This window comes from Octopus bimaculoides, chromosome 14 (assembly GCF_046866305.1).
Source record: "Octopus bimaculoides isolate indiv1 chromosome 14, ASM4686630v1, whole genome shotgun sequence".
Classification (NCBI taxonomy): Eukaryota; Metazoa; Mollusca; class Cephalopoda; order Octopoda; family Octopodidae; genus Octopus; species Octopus bimaculoides.
Genome location: NC_142941.1, coordinates 15,564,896 through 15,589,982, shown reverse-complemented (window position 1 = coordinate 15,589,982; position 25,087 = coordinate 15,564,896). Strand labels below are relative to the sequence as shown.

Below are 25,087 nucleotides of genomic sequence, written 5' to 3'. Positions count from 1 at the left end.
TTATTCAATAAAAGATGATTTTTTTTTTTAATGATTTTTTTCGCAACAAGCTTCAGATATCTGGCATAGCAGAAAACAATGCTAAAAATAAAGAAACATGTCAGAATGTCTAGAGCTTGGGTGAATAATTGCAGAAATCAATGAAAGAGAAAAGAAAATAGTTCTCAGTGATGCAAGCTGTAGTATAGCTGTTTAGTTGGTTGAAACTATTCTAGCTCTGGCTTTGATGCAATATATATTAACCCTTTTGATGCCAGTCCATCTAAGACCTAAGCTCAAGTGCAGGAGATGCAAGTGCATCCCCTAACATTGTTTGGAGGCAATGAAAACACTTTGAACATTTGGGGTTAGACCTGGGTTTGCACCCACTAAGCAGATTTTGTTCTCACACTTATGCCTGACACTATCCCCAGTTCAGTGACAAAAATATCTTGTTTTAATGTGAACTAAATAAGAACCGTACATGAAAATTTCAGGTTAACTCAAGTTTTAAACACCAACTTAATAATGACCAAGTTATTTTACTAAATTCCTCAGCATTTTCAAAGTGATTATTTGGAACAAAGTGAGTGTGTTTCCACAGAAAAACAGCAACTAAAAGGTTGAATATAATTAGTCATTAGACATCTTTGATGAGCTTTGAACATATCTAGGACATTATCAAGTAGTAACCTAACAGCATAATGTGGTCTAAATTTTAAAGTAATATGGTTTTGGTACACATTAAGCTATGAAACTAAACAAGGTATCTGGATATATGAGTCCAAACTAATAGCCATCCAAACTTCAAATACAGCATGCTAATTATGATCAAACTTGCTATTCACTTAATTTTATGCATTAACACTTTTGAGATTGCTCCTGTTTCTATGATACAAACTTCATGTTTCAATGTTGTCTAAATTAGAACCTTCTGTCAAAATTTCATGTTAATTTATGTTCTAAACATTAGCTCAATAATGACCAAATTATTTTAATAAATTCTCCATTATTTTCAAAATTAATTCAAACAAAGATAGTGCATTTCAACAAAAATAGGGTAATGTAAGGGTTAATGAAGGACTCTTTGCATTGTAACTCATGGGCCAAACACTTGAGAAGGTAACTATTTTGGAAAAAGATATTTCATCTGCTAACAGATGTACCTGTATGGGTAGTTACTGAAATAAAGACTGCAAACAAAAACACCTTAAACTGAACAATTTAATAAAGTTCATAAATTTAATAAGCAATATCAGTCATACAGCTAACAATCACGAATGAAGGACATCTGCAATAACTTGTTTCAAATTTTAGCACAAGGACAGTAATTCTAGGGGGAAGAGATTAGTCAATTACATTGACCCCTATTATTTGAATGGTATTTTATTTTATAAACCCCACCAAAAGGATGAAAGGCAAAGTTGACCTTGCCAGAATTTGAATTTAGAATTCAGGAAGAAACACTGCTCAGCATTTTGTCTGCTGTGCTAACACTTCTGCTAGTTTGCTACCTGAATAATAATAATAATAATAATAATAATAATAATAATTTTGCCACAAGGGCAGCAACTTAGAGGGAGGGGATGAGTCAATTACATTGACCCCAGTGTTCAAAGGATGAAATGTAACGTCAACCTCGGCAGAATTTGAACTCAAAACATAGCAATGGGCGAAATACCGTTAAGCATTTCATCCAGTGTGCTAACGAATCTGCCAGCTTGCTGTCTTAATAATGATAATAATAATTTCAAATTTTGGCCAAGGCCAGCAATTTCTGGGTAAGAGAAGTTGATTAGATCAAACCCCAGCGTTTTACTGACCCTGAAAGGATGAAAACCGAAGTCAATCTCAGCAAAATTTGAACTCAGAAAAATGAAGATAATAATAATAATAATAATAAAAATCAGATATCTTAAAATAGAACCAAAACCAACAGACTGGATAATGCTAGCAGTAAAGAGGGTTTATCTTAGCAGTGATAAAATAAGATGGAATTGAGATGGCCGGCACATTTCGCCATTTTATTTAACAAGGCTAATGAATGATATTAGATGCAATTTTCCCAGTAGAAAGGGTATTGTATAATTATACTCCGATTCAATTGCCCTATATCAAGCCTTTGACAGAATTCGATGAAGCTTGAAGATAAGGTATAATAGGCTTATGAAGACTAGCAAGTTAAAGTATGAAAATGCTGTTTGTAGAATTAAGACTAGCAATATTTTTAATGAATATTCATTAAAGTTCTGCTCTGATAAGTGCACTTAGAATTTCCTGTATGTTGGTAATTGCAAAATCAATAAAAACTGAAGTTGTTAGAAATCCAGTAGTTGAATGAAAGAAATTGAGCGTGAATGATGAAAAATAAACTGTCAGTCAGTGGTTGGAGGCTACACAAATCAATTGTAATTTTAAAAGAATGATTTTGGAACAGGGACACAAATTTTGGAAGAAGGCAGCCAGTTAAATCAGCCAAAAAAGACAACTAGCTCAGTCGCCACAGATAGGATATAAATCTAGACTGTAAAATGATGCAACATCGCAAGGCATTTTTTTTGTCTGATGCTTTAAAGATACTACTATCTACTACAGTTTAGACAATGCATCTTAGTGTCATCAATTTCAAATTTTGGCACAAGGCCAGAAATTTTGGGGAAGGAACTAAGTCGATTAGATTGACCCCAGTGTTCAGCTGGTACTTATTTTATCGATTCTGAAAGGATGAAGGGCAAATTCAACCTCAGGACATAAAGACAGAGAAAATGCCAGTAAGCATTTTGCCTGGCGTGCTAACAATTCTGCCAGTTCGGTACCCTTCTCTTAGTATAATATTAGATACAAGTTATCACAAAAGCAACTAAGCATCTGTATATTTTAGATTTCTGAAGCTTTAGAGCAACGAAAATTCATACTGATAATGAAAGAACTGAAAATGTTGAGGACTAACATAAGCATGATATACTTATGGTAAACAATTGTGGTCAGTGAAAACAATTATGTTAACTTTGGAGATGTAGCATGAATAGGAAAGACAGGCAGAATTCAAGAAGAGATGTATGAAATTTCAACTTCACAACAAGTAGAAACACTTAAAAACTACTCCAGGAAATCAATGCAGCAAAAAGTTATCAATTTGAAAATGAACTTAAATTATACTACTAAAAGTTGCAACTATTTTTAATGCTCTAACACTTCATTTCCATTTTTTTAAAAACTGCATCATACACAAATATATATATATATATATAAATAAATATATATATATATATATATCAACCTTTGCTTGCTATCTTGAAGCAATACAGAAACTTTCAAAAAATTAAAGTATAAGGTGCAAAATCAATTAATTTTTCACAGTAATAAAATGGGTTTATTTCCTTTTGGCTATCATCAAATGCTAGCATCATTTTAAAATATGTATGATAAAAACGAATAAAGAAAAGAATTTTAAAAATGTGTTAACATTAGCATGCTCTTGAGACCCAGTAATCAACTGATACAGTATCTTCAAATTTATTCAAGAAGCCTTTGAATATTGAAAGGGTAGGAAAGCAATTACAACATGAAAGTGAACTAACTACCAATGATATTTAATGGAACATTTTATTGAAGCAACATTGCCAGACAATTAGCTAGGAAGAATTCAATTGATCAATCGCACAATCAATATCTATGAATCTAGTTATGAAATACATTTTTGAGACAAAATGGATTTTATTAGAAATAATAGGAACCTTGGATTTTGGTGTTGCCATCATAATCATGCTGCTACCCACATCAAAAGTATAACAACTTACTTAAAGCTAGTTACAAGAACAAAGGAAAACTTCACTTCTTGGTCAAATTACTAAGTGATAACCTATCAACATATTCTGGATGCTATGTCAACAGCACTGCTCAATCAAAATTTGATGTTGAGGTAGTTAAAAAAATAAAACAAATGAAAGGCTGTATTATTAGCATACATCCAATATCATGTGATCAACCAGACTATTGAATGTTGTTATATATTGTTGGTCACAATATGCTTTGCATTGTTTTTTAGCCTTCAAACGATGCCACCCTGCTGGCTAGGTGAGCAGGCTGATATTCCCCTTGATCAGAAAGCTACTCCATTGCAGGGTTACTTATTTGTGTCTGAGTAGACTGGAGCAATGTGAAATGAAGTGTCTTGCTCAAGAACACAATGCTTGCTTGGCCTGGAAATCAAAACCCACAATCTAGTGATTGTGAGTGCAACACCTTAACCACTAGAGCACATGCCTTCAATACAGTCTTTAAAAAAAATGTTTTAAATTAATTCTTTCATTCTATGCTTTACTGCCCATCAGTACACTTGGACAGTTCCAGTAGCCTTACAGCATAACTGCTTTCCAATGAGAGGAGCTTGATAGCTTTTTATTCAGCCTTCCTCCATTTCCAGAAAAAGGCATACTGTGAGTGGTCTTTCACCCTTCCTGCATAACAACAGCTCTTAGAGAGAGAGAGAGAGAGAGAAAGAGAGAGAGAGAGAAAGAGAGAGAGAGAGAGAGAGAGTCCAACACTTGGCTGGTACTTTATTAAGCCCAGAAGAACTGATACTGTTAGAAATAAAGTAATTCTAATCATGTTTTAGAAGACTGAAATGTGTTTGGAATTGTCACTGCTAAAGATCAGACTAATTTTCTTTCCCCTCATACCACCACAATCATATTACCTTTACCCAATTTTAATTAATCGGTACTCAGGTGCAACACTGCATTTCAAAAGTTTTTTTTTACCTTCTCGATTTGTGATCCTTGCTTTTAGTTTTGTTAGCACCGTTCGCCAGTATAGCCTCAGTTAACTTATGATGCTCAACACATGGGATAAAAGTTAAAACTTGTGTGTTTTATAGTTTTCCCATATCAGAAAGAAATTAAAAATCATGAATACCTATGTTTAATTGGAGTGTCTTGCAAATTCACATATTTAGATACATTTTGATACTGATTTCAAATTTTGGCACAAAGTCAGCAAATTCAAGGGAGGGATTAGTCAATTACATCAGCCCCTGCACTCAACTGGTACCTATTTTTTTGATCCCAAAAGGATGAAAGCAAAGTCAACCTCAGCAGAATCTGAGTGCAGAATGTAAAGACAAACGAAATGCCACTAAGCTGGCTAACAATTCTACCAGCTCGCTGTCCTATGATAAATTTTGATATTGAAACGTCATTCAGTAGATCGTTGCTCTTTATACAGATGTCTACTGCACAAAAGTAAGAAAAAGCTGAATCTATTTTTCATATATCTGACTGAAGCAAGAAGTAAAATTGATTTTGGCAACCCAGACTCAATTCATATCGCTGTCAGTGGGTGAACTGTTGGTCAGTAAGCCAGTATTAATACTAGTTAGCTATTTTAACCACTTGGAATATGATTATACTGATATAAAATAGTCAACAGCTCTAGAAATATTAAGTAAGGACTTCTGTTTTACAGATAAAAAGATCGTGTTACACACTTTTGAATTAACAATTCATTAATTGAGTTGGTTTCAGCCAAAGAAAAAAATTAAAATAAATACACATAATTTCACATAACATTTTCATACTTATAAACAAGACTAAAACTCTGTTTTTTATAATCTTGCTACTCTGCTCTTATAAATCACCACATGAAGGAGCTGACAGCTATAGTTAACCCTTTAGCATTCAGATTAATCTGTCAAGTGTAATGGTTACTCTTTACTCTTTTACTTGTTTCAGTCATTTGACTGCGGCCATGCTGGAGGCACCACCTTTAGTCGAGTAAATCGACCCCAGGACTTATTCTTTGTAAGCCTAGTACTTATTCTATCGGTCTCTTTTTGCCGAACCGCTAAGTTACGGGGGACGTAAACACTCCAGCATCGGTTGTCAAGCGATGGTGGGGGGGACAAACACACATATATACATATATATATATATACATATATACGACGGGCTTCTTTTAGTTTCCGTCTACCAAATCCACTCACAAGGCTTTGGTCGGCCCAAGGCTATAGTAGAAGACACTTGCCCAAGGTGCCACGCAGTGGGACTGAACCTGGAACCATGTGGTTGGTAAGCAAGCTACTTACCATACACCCATTCCTGCGCCTATTCACATTGTTTTGAATTAATTAGGCATTATCTTGTATGTAGCTTCAAGATTTTGATGATGTGATTGTTTAATTTTTACAGTGACATTGAAGGGTAGGAGAGAGACATTGAACACGAGAGCTTGAACACGTAACAGGTAGAATATTTTGGCTGGGTATAGTTAGTTTACATGCTGAGATGTTAAACATGGTTAAGCTTTATAGCATTCACACCGAGTTGAAGCCTTGTGTTCCTGGCCCTACTTCATACTTCAACCTTTCTCTCCATCTCTTTCTCTATCAAAGAAACAAACAAATGTGCTTTCTGTCCCCAAGAGAGATACCCTTGGACCCTGTCAACTAACCAGCTGAATACTCTAACATCAAACATTTCTGAAGTGATAGAAATAGTATTAGACAACCTTGAATGTCAATTCTAAGTAACCAGTTATTCAAGTTCTCCAAATTCTGTTAACTCACTCTACTTAACACACCAGTAGTCTCTCACTATTGAGTAATTTTAGTGACAGTTGTAGCTCAGTGAAACATTAAACCATGCCTGACATGCAAATATTTGGGTACTACTCCTACTTACAGCTCCCACCCAACACTAATCACCAAGATCAAAAAAAAATTTATTTTCATCAAACCATACAAATCAAGGTGCGCAATATTTTCTCTTTGTTTATTTTTTAACAGCATCAAATTATAATTTTCTCCCTGACAACTACTAACACTCCTACATACATGATACCAATCCTCCTTTACTTTCCTTTCATATTGTTTTTCAATAATATTCTCTAATGTACTACTAGACCTACACATGAACACAAACAAGCTAACAAGTAATCCTCTACTTAATCTGCTAGAAATAGAAACTGAATCTTCCTTAAATCACAGCCAATCTCAAAAAAAAAAAAGGACACATTAGATAATGCAGTCCTTCATATACAAAAAAGGCAACTCGGTTATAAGTAGAACAACAGTGATTATAGGTCTGTTTGATCAGAGCTGACATGACTAAGATGACCTAAACATTCTACAATAAGTCTAAATACTATGAATTTCAAAAGAAAAAAACTATATAACACTTCATGACCTGTACTCATAAGCAAGACATAACTCAAACTAGCACATTCATAACAAATTATAGATCTAGTAAACTCAGATAATCTTTCAGAATTATCATATTAATAACCTGCACTGAATGAAAGAGAAAAAAACGTTCCCTCCCTATTCAGTCAGGAACAGCTGCTAAACCTTTACAAAATGCAACCGACCCACTGGGATATATTTTGCATATAAAAATCTCATCATGAAAATGAAGAAAAAGAAAAGAAAAAATTACAGCAAATAAATCAAACATCAATAATTCATTTAATGGAATGCAATGATTCTGGGCTCAGATCCTATATGGTTGAAGATTTGTAGAAACTTTTGTTATTTTTTTCATGGAAATGTAGAAAAAAAATTGGTTTTTTTTAAATATAGATTATGAATTAAAAATTTCCAGAATTAAAAACAAAAAGTAATGGATGATAAAAACATTTATACTTACATATTCTCTTACATTCCTGGTCCGGACTGCCTTGTATGAGGCATATGCTGGATATAATGTTCCAAATATCAATCTGCAAGTACCATAAATATATGGAACCATGAATATCTCAACTGTAAGAAATAAATTCTTCATCTAGACATTTTTCATTAGCACAGACTGAAAAACACTCAAATTATGTTTTAATTCTTAAAATAAGAACTACATCTAGTTTGTTATGATAACATTTCTCCTTTCTTCGGAGACTCTCAAGGGCATTACGACCGGCATAATTCGATCATGACCAAAAGTAGTAAAAGAAGCTGATGGTGCTTTAAGTAATGGTCACATACAGATTATTTTTAGTCCTTCCTTTTTAAAAGTTACTAGTTAACCTTGAGCTTAGTTAATCAAATCCTGTGGTTGTAAATAAGTTCTTAAATGTGGTAAAATAATTACTGGTGTAATGTTGAGGTTTAAAGTTCAGGTAAAAAAAAAAAAAAAAAAAAAAATTCCCCCCATAATACATTAACGACCAGTATATCAATTAAGTATGTCAATGTCTGTGTATTTGAAAAGCAGATGTGAATAGTAAACTTTGAAATTAAATGTACATAAAAACACTAATTTGAATAGTTTTCAGATATTTAGTTGGAACTAAATTTTAAGTATTTTATATCCAAGCATATCACTATGGTTGCCATCCCCTGTTAGAAAGGGAGAAAGCAATGTGCTGTGGAGGAAATCTGCTATTCGCAGGTTCTTTCCAAAAATAGGCTTTGACAAGCTTGCCAAACAGTTACTCAGATCTTATTTTACAAAACAGATGCCCTTGATATGAAGATGAGCAAGCAAACACGCCTTGTTGCTATGGTAACTACTTATCAGTTTGTTGCAGGCATGTGAAACTGCTTAAAATGTAAAAGATATACTCCACACAGCAGCACACCTAACCAATAAAAATATTTTTGCAGTACTATGATGCCAGTCCTCAGTAACTACTAAATAGGTGGGATGAGTTTTATTCTCAGAAGCTTATTTCAACAAGCACCACCACTACTATATACACATATTTCAAGAAAAAAAAAAATTTTAATAATTAAAGGTAACTTAGCATTCAATAGCTAAAAATAAACTCCCTTTTCCAGTAACTTTGTGATAATCTTTAATAGGTACCTTCTTTATATTAGAGAATAAATCTCAGTAGTATTTTACTCGCCAATATTATGATATACATTCTATAGTTTTGGAATGAAGGAAGTTTATAAAAAAATGTGAAAGGAAATAAGTTATAGCAGTAACCTTGGCCAATTGTTTCAGGCAAAAACAGGAAGTTACAGTTTGTTTACATGTAGGATAACTTTTTTTTGTTGTCTCTGTATTACATATCTTTTAGCATCAGTTTATTTGTTTGTTTTTAGTCAATTAGTTTAATAAATATAAAAACTGGAAGATACTGGAGCAAAAATTGACTTCTCTCTTGCTCTTGGCAAAAAAAAAAAAAAAAAAAAAAAAAATCAAATAAAAACCTTTTACAAATATTCTTTTGAATTATGTATTCTTATAAGAAAGAACCACTTGAAAGAAAATGACTTATACAGATTAGGGCTTGATGAGGCTGAAATGAATATATTCAAACTTGGGAAGATGGGTTTCTGAATAGTGTATGACAACCTGTTTAATACTGGGGTCAATAAATATACTGTAGCTCCTGATAAATTGTTAATTTTTTTTTTTTTTTTTTTTTGAGATCAACAATGTATTAGTAATTACTTAACTGCATTTAAACTCCAGGTTTGACACTAGATCCTTTGGTGCTTTTGTGGAGTTCTTTATCCTCTCACGCCAGATGTTTTGTCTAAGTACTGACAACAGCAAAATGTATCATGCTAATAACCACATGTAGAACATGTACTTCAAGCCTGACTCATCTGAGATAGAGAAACCTTCTTGACATGCCTCTCTGCATACCAAACACGACCTATAATACTCCAGATACTTTGTATGTGGCTCCGTTTGGACTATACACATGAAGTCTTGTATACCCCTTCAAAGTCTCACACACACACACACACACACACACTATTGCAATGTCTGCAAGATAACCATCAGAAAAGTAAATTACGACTTTTTGCCACATATGGCTGGCAAACTCTGTTGCTTCTCGAGGTGCAACTGCCATCCAAAGAGGAACTTTGGAGTAGCAGACCTAACATGCTGCCAGGCTAAATAACACCTGTTTGGAAGTACCTTTTAGTAAAATTCACTCTATTGCAAACATTGGGATCAGACCCTTGGTTACCTTCCTGCCATCACTTTTCTTGCAAATACTGACCTGCAGATGTCACTGGTGCTTTCCGTCCTCCTCTAGAAAGTTCACAATAACAACCTTATTCAGTAATTTTCAATCAAAATGGCATTGCAAACAACACTTCAGCTACTGCATTTATTGTCTGCCTTGCCCCTAATTTTATAAACAGCAAAATCCTAGCTGAATTCTCTTTACTGACTCAACCTTCCTCATTATCTATGTGCATAAGAGATGCCAAATCCAAAACCATTTCGAGTCATTTCAATCCAAAGTCATCCAGCCCTTGGTAATGTTTCGTCCATTACCTTCAAACAAATACCCTTCTGAACTTGTTACTATCTTTAAAAAATTTCAATACTTCTATCTTTACGGGGTATCTAATAAATCTATGTAAACATGTGTGTTCCACCCTCAAAAGTGATAATCCTACTGACCCCTAATATCAACCTTTCAAAAGTGATAGGGGGAGTTATAAATAACTACTTTAAGTCTCTTTTGTCAGTACAACTTCCATAGACCTCGATTGCTTTTCTATATCACACACCAATGAACCCTTAAAGTCAAGAACTTTAAAACAGATGTGTTGTTCTTGACATAAGTAAAACTAAATCTGACACAAGAATGTTCTAGCAATGTTACCGGCTTATGAAATCTGTCTCAGTTCTCAGATTATAAGGTCCTTATCAGACTGCTTCTGCAAATATGCATCAACAGATACTCATTGTCATATACTTAGGATTTGGTGATACTTTGCTCACAGTTCTTTTAGTACATTTACTACCTTCTAACTGTCACTTCTAACCACACAGTCCTTCACAGATGATACCACCAACAACTCCTTAACCTTCTTCATGCAGACATTATCCACATGTTAACAAGATATCTCACACCAGACATCAATCACAATCTAATGATAAAACAACTTGGTCTCCTTCACTAAACAAAGTAATTACATTTAATAATATAATTTCAACATAATAAGCTAAAATGTTCAAAATCATTAAACATGAAAATCTTTTATAGCTACTACTATATACAGTGTAAGCAAAACCATGTCAAGATTTTCTTTTCAGCACCAAAAAATATCCTAGTCCTAATCAATTTTACTAATCTTCCACAAAACACAAATGTGATCCACATTAGAAGGCTGACTGCATATATGAGATGACATTGTTGCTACACAAAGAAATAACCAAGATTGTGTTAGAAAAAAAACCTCCCCAAATAAAGTGTCCTTTTGGTAGGTAAAAAGCTTATTCACCAACACACCAATAGTCCATGAATGTACTCTCTCTCATTTACTGATACTTATTTTAGCTTTTGTATGTAAGCCCATCACCATCCCTGTTGTGTCTCACTCACTAAAAATCATTCCTCCGTCTATCCTACTCAGAAATGCAATACTCTGGAAAAACCTCTTTGCCCACATTTTTCTCCAAATTTAAATATTGATTTAAATATCAACCTAACTAATCAGGAAAGGCTATTTTCCCCCCTCTTCCACCTAAATAATACAGAATTATAGTGAGATATCAACAGAATAAAATATGAAGAGCAATAATGTCTTCTTGCTGAAGGAGACAAGATTGAGACATCCCCTTTGGAGAATGTTTCCAAGGTCACTGTTCCAATGTAGCTTCAGAATAAGCTATGCAAGTTGCATAAAAATGATACTTCAGTGCAGAAAGTTAAGGAGAAATGAAGGATGGTATGAACTGTGTAAGAATGAACATTGGAAGTGACAAAAAAATAGGCTGATGTACAGGAGGGAGAGTATGAAGAGGGTGGTGCTGACTGAACCCTAATGCACACCACAGTTGATAGACATGAATAGAAGAGAATGCCAGCAGCACAGGCCATGATAATGTGATCTGGCAGGAAGCTAATGAGAGATGAATAGAACATAAAAGCAGACAGTTTTGACAGGAAATTTGCATGCCAGACATGTTCTAAAGCTTTGTTTATGTTGAGGGCAGCAACACTGCTTTCACCAAATTTTTCAGAAGGTGAGAGCCCAATGAACAGTTATATGGGAAAGTAGATCTCCAGTGGACCAGGTTTTATGAAAGCTATACGTGTAGTCAAGAAAGAGGGGAAGAAATTCAAGAAATTGGAGAAAGTTGTTATTCATGGCTGTCTCCATCACCTTAGGGATATTGGCAGTGAATGTGACTGAATGGTAGTTGACATTGTCAGAACAACTTTTTGCGAATAGGAAATACTATAACATGTTTCCGAAGATCAGGATATATCCATGAAGAGAGAGAAGATTTGGATGAAAGACTTGGTGAGTATGGGAGCTAAGTCTGGGGTGCATTCTTTGAGGGTAATGGAAGAAACTTGGCTAGGGTTCATGGTCTTGTTAGTTTGAATTTACTGAAGATAGTTTTACATTTGGCATGCATGTATGCATCATGGCAAGCTCTAACTCCACGAAAAATCTAGAAATGAAAAGAGAAATTATGTGGATATAGATATAATAATTACATGGAAGAATTTGAGAAGTGAGTACCAATTGAAAAATTCTGAATTTCTTTTCATTATGTCAGCATCTACACTTAGTTTTAACAAGTATTGTTGTTAGATATTCACTGAGGAGCTAGAAGAATATTGAATGTTTATGAAAACCGAAACAGTAAAATATTGAACAAGATATACAAGCAATGAGATAAGATTTATATTGTGAGGAAGAAAAAGAAATACAACATTTCTTGCTGGCCCCTTTATGACAGAAAAGAATTGTCAACTGATGAAGTAACTATAAACTAGGATTAATGGGAGGAAAAAGTAGAAGAGGGAGTAAAGGTAACAAGTGTTAGCAGAGGAAGTGGTGATAATCTGAAGAGAGGATAGAGTAAAAGAAGACAACAGGGAAGCATTATACAGAAATACCAACAGATGTACAACAGTGTGTGTATGTATAAAGAAGTAAAATAATTTTAACCATAAGAAAATGCATAGTAAAATCTGTAGAATCTAATACTCTTCAAAAGCTGGATTATCCGGCAATCTTTTTTTCTTTCTTTTTTTTTGGCTGATGATTTGAACAAAGTTTATAACATCATCACTTCTGTTTAAATGTCCACTTTTCTGTGTATCCATCCCATAGGTCAAATGAAATTTGTTTCAGGCAGATTTTTTTATGACTGAATGCCCTCTTTGTCACCAATCCTCACAGGTTTTCATGGGCAATTGGAAACTTGCATGATGATGTCTAGCTAAAGTAACATAAACACACATGTCTATCAGTTTTTGTTGACCAAATCCACTCACAAGGCCCTTTTCAACCTCAGTCTATAGAAGACACTTGCCTAAAGTGCTACACATTGGGACTGAACACATGACCAAATGGTTGGGGAGCAAACTCCTCAACCATAGCCATGCCTCTGTGTGTGTGCATGTATACATACATGTGTGTGTGTGTGTAACTATATGTGTGTGTGTGTAACTATATGTGTGTGTGTATGTGTATGTGTGTGTGTGTGTGTGTGTGTGTGTGTGTGTGTGTGTGTGTGTGTGTGTGTATATATATATATATATATATGTGTGTGTATGTATAGACAAACACATATGTGATAGAATGATACACACATCTATGATAAAATTATTTAGTAGTCTGTGCATGGTTATCTCAGAGTAATTCTGAATTCTACAATCACATCACGACAGTAGATCTAAATGTCACATCTCCTGCACAATAGTAGCAAAAATTAAAGTAAACAATACAAGATGGGAAGACAGAAGTAGAACGACGGCAGTGGAAGAAAGAAGTGTTAGTGCAATGTATATATTTTCAACATTTGTGTTCGTTGTATGTATGAGTGTCTGGGCATGTATGCATGTGTTTGGAAGAATTCCTAGGCACTCATTTAAGCAAACTGGATGTTATCCACTTTCCACTGCAGCAAACATAGCCATCAAATATATTCAGACTTAGTCCAACTGTCTCTCTTCCTCCTGCTTTCTCTCTCTCTCACACACACACAAGCATATATTATGAAATACCTTGCAAAATCATCTCGTGCATACTCAAAATAGTTTCCCCCAACTTCTCCATCTTTCTTTGTCATATTTACATACGCATATACATTTATTCATTCTTTCACTTGTTATAACCATCGGACTCGATCCCTGCTGGGGCTTCTCTTTCACAGTTTTATTCAACATCAACCTAACCCTTTGTATTTCAGTTTATTTCACTGATCTCTATTTTTGAAACTGGTCAGTAATGGGACACAAAGACAAATAACATTTGGTTTTTAGACAGGTAAAATTACACCCCACCATGAAGGAAAGTAAGACACATTAGGAGATATAGCTCTTGATGTCCTGCGTTCTGTGAATGACAAAGGAACAAGAGTAAGCACCAGTGCAAGGCCTTTTATCATAAGTTATGTTTAGTTAGGGATAATCTGGAATCAAACAATAAATAAAATACCCATGAACCAACGAAGGAGCTGCCATGCAGTACTTTAAAATACTAAAAACAGCAGCCAAGTCTCCATCAAAATCACATATTATAACATTTTATTTTTAAACAAAGAAAAAAATTAAATTTTAAAAAATTAGATATAGTATATACACAGGTCTAATATGAGACTGAAGGACAACTAGAGGAGCCACTATGTAGTTGACTATTTACAAATAGGAGCTAAATTGCAATAAATCGCACATTAAACGCATTCTAAAAGAAAGGTCACTTTAAAAACTATGGTACTTGGTATGTATATAAACAGATAATCATGGCTATAAGATTTTTTTCCTACATATCCATTTAGCTGGAGCACATCTGCAGGCTAAACAATATCTATGTATGTTTATAGCCAATCACCTACATCAATGAGTCTTAGGTTTGCTTGGTAATTTATTCTGTTAACGAAGCATTTTGTCACTAATCCTACTTCTTATGCCTAAGTATAAACCGAAGAATCTATTTTTAAAAGCCTAGGTTATTGCCAAAATGCTATCTTTAAGATAATACCTAAGTGCTATATGTATGTACATATGTAAGTATACATATACAAACACATATATGTACATACACCACTTTGTATATATAAATACACCCACTATATACACATAACTATGTACATATACAAACACACACATACAAGTCCCCATATATGCACACACACAAACGCATGTATACATACACACATATATTCATGGTGTCCTGGCAAGAATATTATATGAAGAACAGGATTATGCAGGAAAGTCCTGAGGAAACAAATACACAAGAAGCTACTGTGATGTGGAGGATATAACCACAAATATGAAAGAACACTGGTGAAATAACCTTGTAAAGACTTCCATAAAATGCATGCGTAACAGACGAGACATAACAATCTGGGACAGAGGGAAGTAACAATGCACAGATGTTGAAATCAATTGCCCAGCAGATATCCACGTAATGTTTAAAGATCAATGAAAGGCAGAAAATATCAATGCTGTGCTCGTGAAATTTGTAGTTACTTCTGTAATTTTAGATTTCTGTTAATAATTATTGGGATATTTGGTTATGTGACTGATTGTATCACTACCTATCGAGAGAAGCTGGGTTTTACAAAACCAGAAAGAAACTACCTTATCAGAAGGTTACAGAAACAAGCTATCAAAGGAACATGTATAAAACATCCAAGAAGTTCACCATGTAATAAGATCTGCATATGCAATGACATTCACATTGCACCCATACATTTTTATGTGCATGCATATATGCATGTACACATACAAAACTACCCTGCTAATGTCTAAATTACCATTAGAATCGGTTTTGTCAGTCAGAAAATGACTCTCCACTTGTGAGAAATCTGAAAAACCAGGAAATTTCATATAGTGTACATAGATGCAGGCATGAATTTCAAAACAGCACACACTGATACCTCACATCTAGTTGTTTGAATTTCACATTCTCAACCATTAGACTGGATACAAAGTGGTAAGATCGGTGCTTCTCAAACTATCTGATGTAGCATAGCAGCAGTTTTTTTTTCCCCATTGTGCCAGGGACCGGTAATATTTCTCAGTAATATTAATTTATACTGGAAACAATATATATAATGAATATAATAAAAGTTGACAATTTTTTTTTATCTTATATTTATTTTGTAAACAAATAATACAATATTACATAAGCATTTGATAAACATTTTATAATGTTCGTTTCTTTTCTGGAAACTTGCTGCATACCGGCAGCTGATGACTTGCAGACCGGTACTGGCCTGCAGACCACGACTTTGAGTAGCACTAGTTTAGATGATCTATTCAGAATATCTAGACAAATGTATAGGAAACCCAAGTGCACACAGTCAGTGGTTAGAGGAAAATGTAACAGAAAATTAAGGTTTTTTCTTGTAATCATTGGAAAAGGGGTACTTATTGATGCTTATTTCCAACAAATACTTATACTACACATACACATATTTACACACACACACGAACTGCTCAGCTACATACAAAGTATAATTATAGTATGCCTCGGTTTTTAACCTAATTTTGATTCTTTACTTTTAGACATGCCAATGATTTCATGAATTTCATAATCTTTAGATTGATACTTTATTCCAGAGGTAATTTCATATTGCATAATTCTGGTACACTTGAAAAAAAAAGTCCTGATTCGACAATCATATATGTATTTACTCTTATATAACTTCATGACTACATAGTCATAACAATTTTGAACCCTCTATAACACTAGCTGTTTTAAAATTTCACAGAAATGCGTATAACTGAAGTGAAAATGGGCACTTGATCTCACAATTTGCCGCCTTACAATTTATCACCAGCTCTCAGGATAACTCCAAAGGTCAACCAGCACATAGGCGTCAATAAAAGCCTTTCCACCCACTCTCTCTGATGACTACTAAAAAAATGTATGATTTTCTTTCTCTGCTTCTAACTACCTACTATCACCACACAGATTTCCCACACTTGTCTATATATTCCAAACAAAGGAATTACCTATATCACCCTTCAGATCAAGTCTTGTGATCAAAAACAAGAAATTTGAATAACCAGATATGGATATAAGGTGCAAGCTGTCACACACACACACACACATTTTTCACTCACTGTCTGTCTTTCACAGTATTTCACTAAATTTTTCTCTGTAGATTTATCTTACTTCAGTGTATCTTAGTAATTGAAATAACAACACTGGACAACCAGTATCAAAAGTAGCAGTTATAAATTATCCCACTGCATGACAATATTTTAGTACATTGTCTTGTATTTGTATTTCTGTAAATATGTTAGATGTATTTATGCATATATCTGTTTGTATTTACATCTATATGTTAGTGTGTGTGTGTATCCATACATAGTTGCTTATGTATGTATGAATATATGTTTTTTAGTTTAATAAGATGTTCTCAGCCACTTATGAAATTGAATGTGATATCAGAGAATATCGGAAAGACAAACTAATACATATTACTTTAATATAACAGGGTCGGCCAAAAGTCACCCGACGGTAAACCAAAATTCCATAAATACTATCTGTAATTCTGTATTGACTAAAATGGAAAAATGTGTTGCTCAAGAAGGACTTCAGTTTGAGCAATTTTCATGATATTTCATATTTAGATGCTTTTATTAAATTCATTCAGTTGTTAAACATAAATAAATCTTGGAATTAAATGGTTTTGATTTACTGTCAGGTGACTTTTGGCCAACCTTGTATAATACATACATACACAAATATGCACAGACAAATATAACATCCATGTACAGCGATAAATGATGTTATCAACATGCCAGAAACAACAGCCAAATCACTTTCTAATCAAAAGTCAACATTTTAATTACTAAGGACTCATTGAACAATCATTGCCAGAAAGATTCTGATCTAACAGGACTGAATCAAGGCTAACCCGAGAGCAAAGAACAACAGAAACAAGTACAGGACGTGATGGTGGGATATTACTTACTCAGAAGTGGTGGTGGTGGTAGTGGGGAGATATAGTTCAATTAAGAGAATGTAAAATGTTCACTAACACCTGTTATCTAGGAAGAACCTAGTTTATCTTCATGTTTGCAAATGAAAAGGTGAGCTGTGATGGCAAATTAAAATGTTTAACTTTGGGTTTAGAGATTGCTTGGGTGTTATTATGAAGACCAAGACAGTGTATGTAAAAATGGTCGCCTAAGCAATGCCCAGTTTCACTTATATATGCAGAAAAGGAGCCTTTAAAAGTAACAAACTAAGTCTTACATGAAGGACAGTTTCTAATTAAGATAATGCCAAGTTTTTGTCTCTTTTGAAAGAGACGAGAGGATTAGGAAAGATAGCAGCTAAAAGGTCAAGAGAAATGAAATGAAAGCTGCACTAAATAGTTTGTGAAAAAGGAAAAGTAGATAAGTGAACAATCATAGAAATGGGAATTGTGTTCAGAGTAAAAGTGCAGAGGTTCTATCAATAACCTGTGAAAACGACTACTAAAGTAGTAAATATTAGGATTATTTTTTGCTATCATATGTTACTAGTTTTCTTGGAGTTTATTGTTTTATTAAAACAAGACAGGTTAATTTGATAATAAAAGTTGAGATCTTTTATAATCATGCAAAGCTATCCAACCTAGATTTGAATGGAGAAATAGAATATAAAAATATGAAATTTATAGTATTTTATATATATTACAAAGAGGTAAATGAAGCTGAACATGCACAAAGAGTGTATAAGAATATTTATTTATATAAATATTAATGCACTTAACCAGTTTCACATTTGTACGATTTTCAAAAGTGTCAATTTTGAGGGATGTGGAGCTGTGTCATAGGTTTAAGGGTATAATCAATTTAATGAATCCCGTCAAAATGACAAAAAGCTTAAAATCATTCCCATACCATATATTTGACAGAATATAAAACACACTTTTTTTTTTTCTCAAAAAGATGTCTTAATAAATCACTCCAGGTCCGATATGCAAGATTGCTTTGAAATATTACATGCTTTAATGCTCTGAAAATTCTTTGTCCTGAATATGTGCTGCAGAAATTAGGGTGCATTTAATATGCCTGCACATCTTTTATGCCATCAAATACAGTATATGAAATCGATCATTCTTGAATGATGAATATTAAAAGAAGAAAACAGTATCAAAATATGTTTTTAAAGAATCCTTAATTTTGGAATTCCTGATTTTTGTGACTGATAAGGTTCTAATTACAGTCAAAGAAAGGGTTAAAGATTGATTTCCAAACATTTTTACTAGAATATAAATTAACTGAAAGGCTAGTAATATGACAATGATAACAGTAATGAAAACAGTAAATCAAATAATGATTTTCTTTCTGCTCAGTGGATATTTCAACTGACTTGTTTTCTTAATATACATATTAAAATATAACAACCATACGCATGTATGTAAGTATGCACCGTCCTTTCTACCCATTTATTCCTGACTATTCAATGGTTCATTTGTTGAGTGTCAAATGTTTTTTTCCAATACTGGTCTGCATTTCTTCATATCAATGAGTACATAAAAGGTTATATTTTAATCCATATTGGATTTCAAGAGTCAGTGTTCTATGTTCAATGAATTCATTTTAAGTTTTTCACATTACAAACAAATGTTCACTTTTATTGACTGGTCAATTGAATGATGTAATATTTTCATATATTTTCTATGCTTGTTGAGGGCTAGAAATGAATTTTAGAGACTGAGTATATATACTTGATAACATTAAAAGTATCTTAAAATATAGCATCAATGGTCAAAGTACTTTTTTTTTTTAATTAAAAACAAACCTTTAAAATATTAAACTAAAATACACTAGTGTATATAACATTTCTACTCAGAACTGAATGTTTTCTTTTCAAGCGGTAGCAAACATACCCACAAAATTCTATAGTACTTTTTTTCCCCCACCATCTTTTATTTTAAAACTAAGTAGTGTACACCATCAGAATGAGAATACATGAAGCATGTTTTGATAAAGTGGATTTCAAAGCGCCTAGGCAATGTTTAACTCTTTTGACACCAACCCACCCAAGATTGCTTCCTAGTTCAATGATACAAATTTTTTGTTTTAAAAAGCTAATCAAAATTTTATATTTACTTATGTGCCAAACACCATGCTTGACAAAGTTATTTTACTAAATTCTTGATTATTTTCATAATTAATTTGAATAAAGTCAGTGTATTTCAACAGAAATCTGGTAACAAAAGGGTGTTAAATATTCATTTATAAATATCATTGTGACGCAATATGACTTTATTCCTAAGGTTACCTTTCACGATCATTCTCACCTTCAATTACAGCTCCTTAACTTTTCACTAAACTCCTCCATCACAAATAAACAAGGAAACCCTGACAGATGAAACAATGTAATAAAAAAAAAAGAAATTTTTTTGGTCTTATTTGCTATTCATTAAAAATGTAGATAATTGTTCCTTCTTTTAAGCATGTGTCATATGACTATATTTTGTTAACTTCAGTAATGACTAAATTTTTAAAAAGTATAAATAACAACAACAATAATAATAATAATAATGACACTGCTATTCTGCCAGGTAAGTATGTTTTACTTTTTCTTATTACCGCTAACACACCTTTTATGACACTACCACCAAGCCACACTCAGCTGATATACCTTTTCTTTCCCTTTCATCCGACTTTTCGTCTATTTATTCCACCACCACCTTCTTGCTTCTTCACACAAAGCTTTTACTGCATTTCTCAACCCGCCCCCCACCTTAACTTTTTTTCTTTCTTTTTTGCCTGTTTATTTTATTTCATTTATTTATTTATTTATTTTTTGTTAGGAATGTAGCTTAAAAACCATGGCAAGCTTACATATCTACCAGAGTAGCAACACCAAAATAAGCAAATACAAGTATAGGTGCAGGCATGGCTGCGAGATGAAGAAGCTTGCTTTGCAACCACATGGTTTTAGGTTCAGTTCCACCACATGGCACCTTGGGCAATTAATTGTCTTCTGCTCTAGCCGCAAACTGATCAATGCCTTGTGAGAGAATTTGATAGATGGAAAATGTGTATGAAAGCCATTATATATATATATATGAAAACGAAATCGTGATGGCACCTGGGCCCAGCGTCGCCTTTCTGGCACTTGTGCCCACGGCATGTGTAAGGACTTTTGAGCGTGGCCGTTGACAGTACCGCCTGATTGGCCTTCGTGCCAGTGGCACGTAAAAGCACCCACTACACTCTCAGAGTGGTTGGCGTTAGGAAGGGCATCTAGCTGTAGAAACTCTGCCAAATCAGATTGGAGCCTGGTGTCGCCATCTGGTTTCACAAGTCCTCAGTCAAATCGTCCAACCCATGCTAGCATGGAAAGCGGACGTTAAATGATATATATATATATATATATTATTTGTGTGTCTTTGTAAGTCTCACACTACCACTCGACAACTAGTGGTGGTTTGTTTACTTCTCCATAACTTAGTGGTTTCTGTAAGAGAAACCGACAGAACAAGTACTAAACTTAAAAAAATAAGTCCTGGGGTTGATTTGTTTGATTAAACCCTTCAGTGTGGTGCCCCAGCATGGTTGCAGTCCAATAAAAGATAAAAGAAGTAATTGGTGAAGAATCTTAAGAACAAGAAGACAACAGTCCTTAGTACTGGATTAAGATTAAATACAGCAAAACTGCCAATACAGTGACTAATGCTAGGAAAATAAAATTTTAAAATAATTGAACACTTTATGAATATATTCATGTAACCATCCAATCCACATGGCATAGAAGTGAATGTAATGTCTGATTTAATTCAGGGCGAAATCAAATCTAAAGTACATAATACATGGTAGCTGAAGATTACCGTTAACACATGAAACTTTAAGCCTTGACAGACAGTTGAAATTGCTGCCTACACAAAATCACACAATCTTACACCAATCTTACAGGTGTTGCATTGCACTTTTAAATACAGGTACAAAACAAAAAACATCGCGCATCCCCTCAGATCAATGGTTCTCAACTGGAGTTCATATAAAATTTTGTTGTTAAAATTTATGTGCAATGAACTGGTTATGCTTGTACAATGCACAAAATATCAACAATTTTTTAATGCAATTCCTAATACCGTAAATCCTCGAGTATAGTCTGCCTTTAAGTATAATACGCAGGGGACTTTTAGCGGGCTGTACCTCTGAAAAACCTAAACCTTGTGTATAATAAGCACCCCTTCTCTAACTTGAGTGAAGGAGGTCGATATAACGTCCTTGGTTTGTAAACATATATACGGTAATGTCCTTTATTATTATTGTATATATAACATAATGCAAATGTGTAGTTTTTTTGTGCACTTTGTTTGCAGAAAATAAAGAAATAACTAATAACGTCAGTGAAAAATAAATACAGCTTAAGGTATTTTCGTGCCCGACATCACAAAATGTGTCTGAATAAACATTGCCGGACAGCAAATAGAGACTCAGACATTGCTTAGAAAATATTTTTCATTTTTAACCTTGTATATAGTATGCACTAGGGATTTTGACCTTTAAATTTTGGGGAAAAAATGCGGATTATACTCAAGGATTTACGGTATGCAGCTATAAAAAAATAGGATTTTTTAAATATCAAATGGTTTTGAAGGTCCACTCAAGTAACATAAGAATCAAAGGGGCCCACACATAAGAAATGGTTGAGAACAACTGAATTTGATGAGTGAACTAACAAAAGGAACCTCCAGGCAGCCACAGAAAATATTTCATTACAAAAAAGAAAAAGAAAACAAACTTATGTTTCTGATATAGTATAATATGAAATGAATGTGGATCAAATACAGTTTGAGATCAAATTCACTATAGGTATTTTGCTGAGTATTTTGATAATATACCAAATTTTATGAGCCTGAGTTCACCTTGTGGCTTCTAGCAGGTTCTGAGTGTTCTGAAACTATTACCTCTGACAATGACTTATCTCAATAGCTTAAAACCACGAAATGCAAACTTAGCACTAGATCCTTTAGCATGCAGATTACCCTGTCAAATGTAATGTATATCCATATTGTTTTGAATTAAATTGTGTATTATTTCATAGCTTCAAATTTTCATTGATGTGACCTTTCAGTTTGTCTGTCAAATCCAGTCACAAGGATTGGGTTGGCCCGAGGCTATAGTAAAAGACACTTGCCCCAGGTGCCATGCAGTGGGACTGAATCTGGAATCATGTGGTTGTGAAGCAAGCTTCTTACCACACAGTCATGCCTGCACCTGTGCCACACACCAGCAACAACATAGTGAAAATCTAATAGAGAACAAAGAGTTGAGATTGGTTTTAAAGCAAGCCTACTTACCCCACACATACTGGACAAGTCATCTTACTCTAAATGATCCTTTTCATTTATAAGACTTGTTTCGGTAACTTTTGGTGATGGAGGAAGGAAGAATGGTGCCCCTGATCCATGTCTTGAGTTTTCAAGACCTGAGACTTGGCCTAAATGCTTATAACAGAGTAGATATCTTGGAAGGCACCCAGAAGTCAAGTGTTAAGTAAACAAGGTGATGGATTATATATATATTGCCTGACAGTTCCTGACTGACTTCCACACAAAATTTTACTCATAAGGTTTTGGGTCAATTTGTGCAAGTTAGCCACAAGGTGGAACTGAACCCAAAATCAGCCAACCAAGTTACAGGTATTTAAACACACCAACACTGGTTGTCAAACAATGATGGTAGGAACAAAGACACACACACACACATATATACATGTATATATATATATATACATGTATATATATATATATATATATATATATATATATATATATATATATACATATTCATTCAACTAAAAGTTCTTGCAAAGCAGTGCCCTAGCATGACCACAGTCTAATGATTGAAACATAAAAGATATTTACTGTAATTAGAATGAGCTTTCAATGAAGAGGATTGATCAGCCCAGTAAGAGAAGCTTTAAAACTATTTTTAAAATGTAATAAACTATAGACGATATGAAGTAATTACAAAGTGGCAAATTACTTAACTGCAAAATGATTAAAGTCCTAAGAAATTAAGACCATATATTATTAAGAGTTTTCCATTTCAGACCACTATCGATGAAAGCAAACAAAACTGTTAAAACCAATTTACTGACACATAATACCGCTAAGCATGTTTAGTCGCTTTACTTTGTGGAAAGTAGATTATGGGACTAGAATTGATTGGGCCAGTGCATATGAGTAACTAGGTCACATGGCAACAGCCTTACAGTTAAGAACAGTATCCAGATTGAGCAACCTTTTAAAAATATTCAGTTTTTTTTTTGGGGGGGGGGGGTTTCCTTCCTTGTTAAACAGGAGAGGAGAAGGGTAGTGTGTGTTTGTACAAAAAAAAAGCTCAAATATTCTTGAAAACAGGTCAACAAGCAGCAGAAATAAAATTGTAAACAATAAAGAAAGAAATATTTTAAACAGAGATGAGTCATCACTGGAAAGATCTTCTACTCCAAAATAAATATGAAGCAATATTAAAATGGGTCATTTTATATTTTGATGTACAGTTACATCATACACATTCTTAAACATACTTCCCCAGTCTGGACTAAATGAATAAATTAAATAGATCAACAAATTCAATTGTTCACAATATTATATATATATATATATATATATATATATATGTATATATATATATATATATAATCACGGTGGTGCACCAGCATGACCGCAGCCACTTGGCTGAAACACATAAATAAATAAATAAATAAATATATATATATAATCTTTTACTTGTTTCAGTCATTTGACTGTGGCCATGCTGGAGCACCGCCTTTTTTAGTCGAGCAAATCGACCCCGGGACTTATTCTTTGTAAGCCTAGTACTTATTCTATCGATCTCTTTTGCCAAACCGCTAAGTTACGGGGACGTAAACATACCAACATCGGTTGTCAAGCGATGTTTGGGGGGGGGGACACACAAACACAGGCACAAACATATACACACACATATGACGGGCTTCTTTCAGTTTCCGTCTACCAAATCCACTCACAAGGCTTTGGTCGGCCCAAGGCTATAGGAGAAGACACTTGCCCAAGGTGCCACGTAGTGGGACTGAACCCGGAACCATGTGGTTAGTAAGCAAGCTACTTACCACACAGCCACACACACACATATATATATATACACACACACACAGATATACATACATACAGTGAACACCAAGTCCATTTAAATTGTATTAAATACTTAAGTTAAAGGT

The 25,087-nt window shown here is 33.9% G+C and overlaps 1 protein-coding gene across 10 annotated transcripts in view; it reads right to left on the bottom strand.

Annotated features, from left to right (window-relative positions):
- The window catches only part of LOC106876365 (receptor expression-enhancing protein 1), a 189,093-nt gene that overhangs the window by 147,646 nt on the left and 16,360 nt on the right, over nt 1–25,087 (bottom strand). For 5 of the 10 annotated variants that reach the window (XR_016244227.1, XR_016244228.1, XM_089362412.1 and 2 more), the window contains exon 2: nt 7,623–7,695. The exons of 2 other annotated variants lie outside the window; for them this stretch is intronic. Coding sequence is in view for 5 of the 8 variants with exons in the window: in XM_089362412.1 (XP_089218538.1) it covers nt 7,623–7,695 (73 nt within the window). In the remaining 3 variants the exon portion in view is untranslated. Of the gene's footprint in view, nt 1–7,622; nt 7,867–25,087 lie in introns of those variants that run through there. 3 more of the 10 variants (XR_016244226.1, XM_014924870.3, XM_052972691.2) reach the window with 3 other exon arrangements.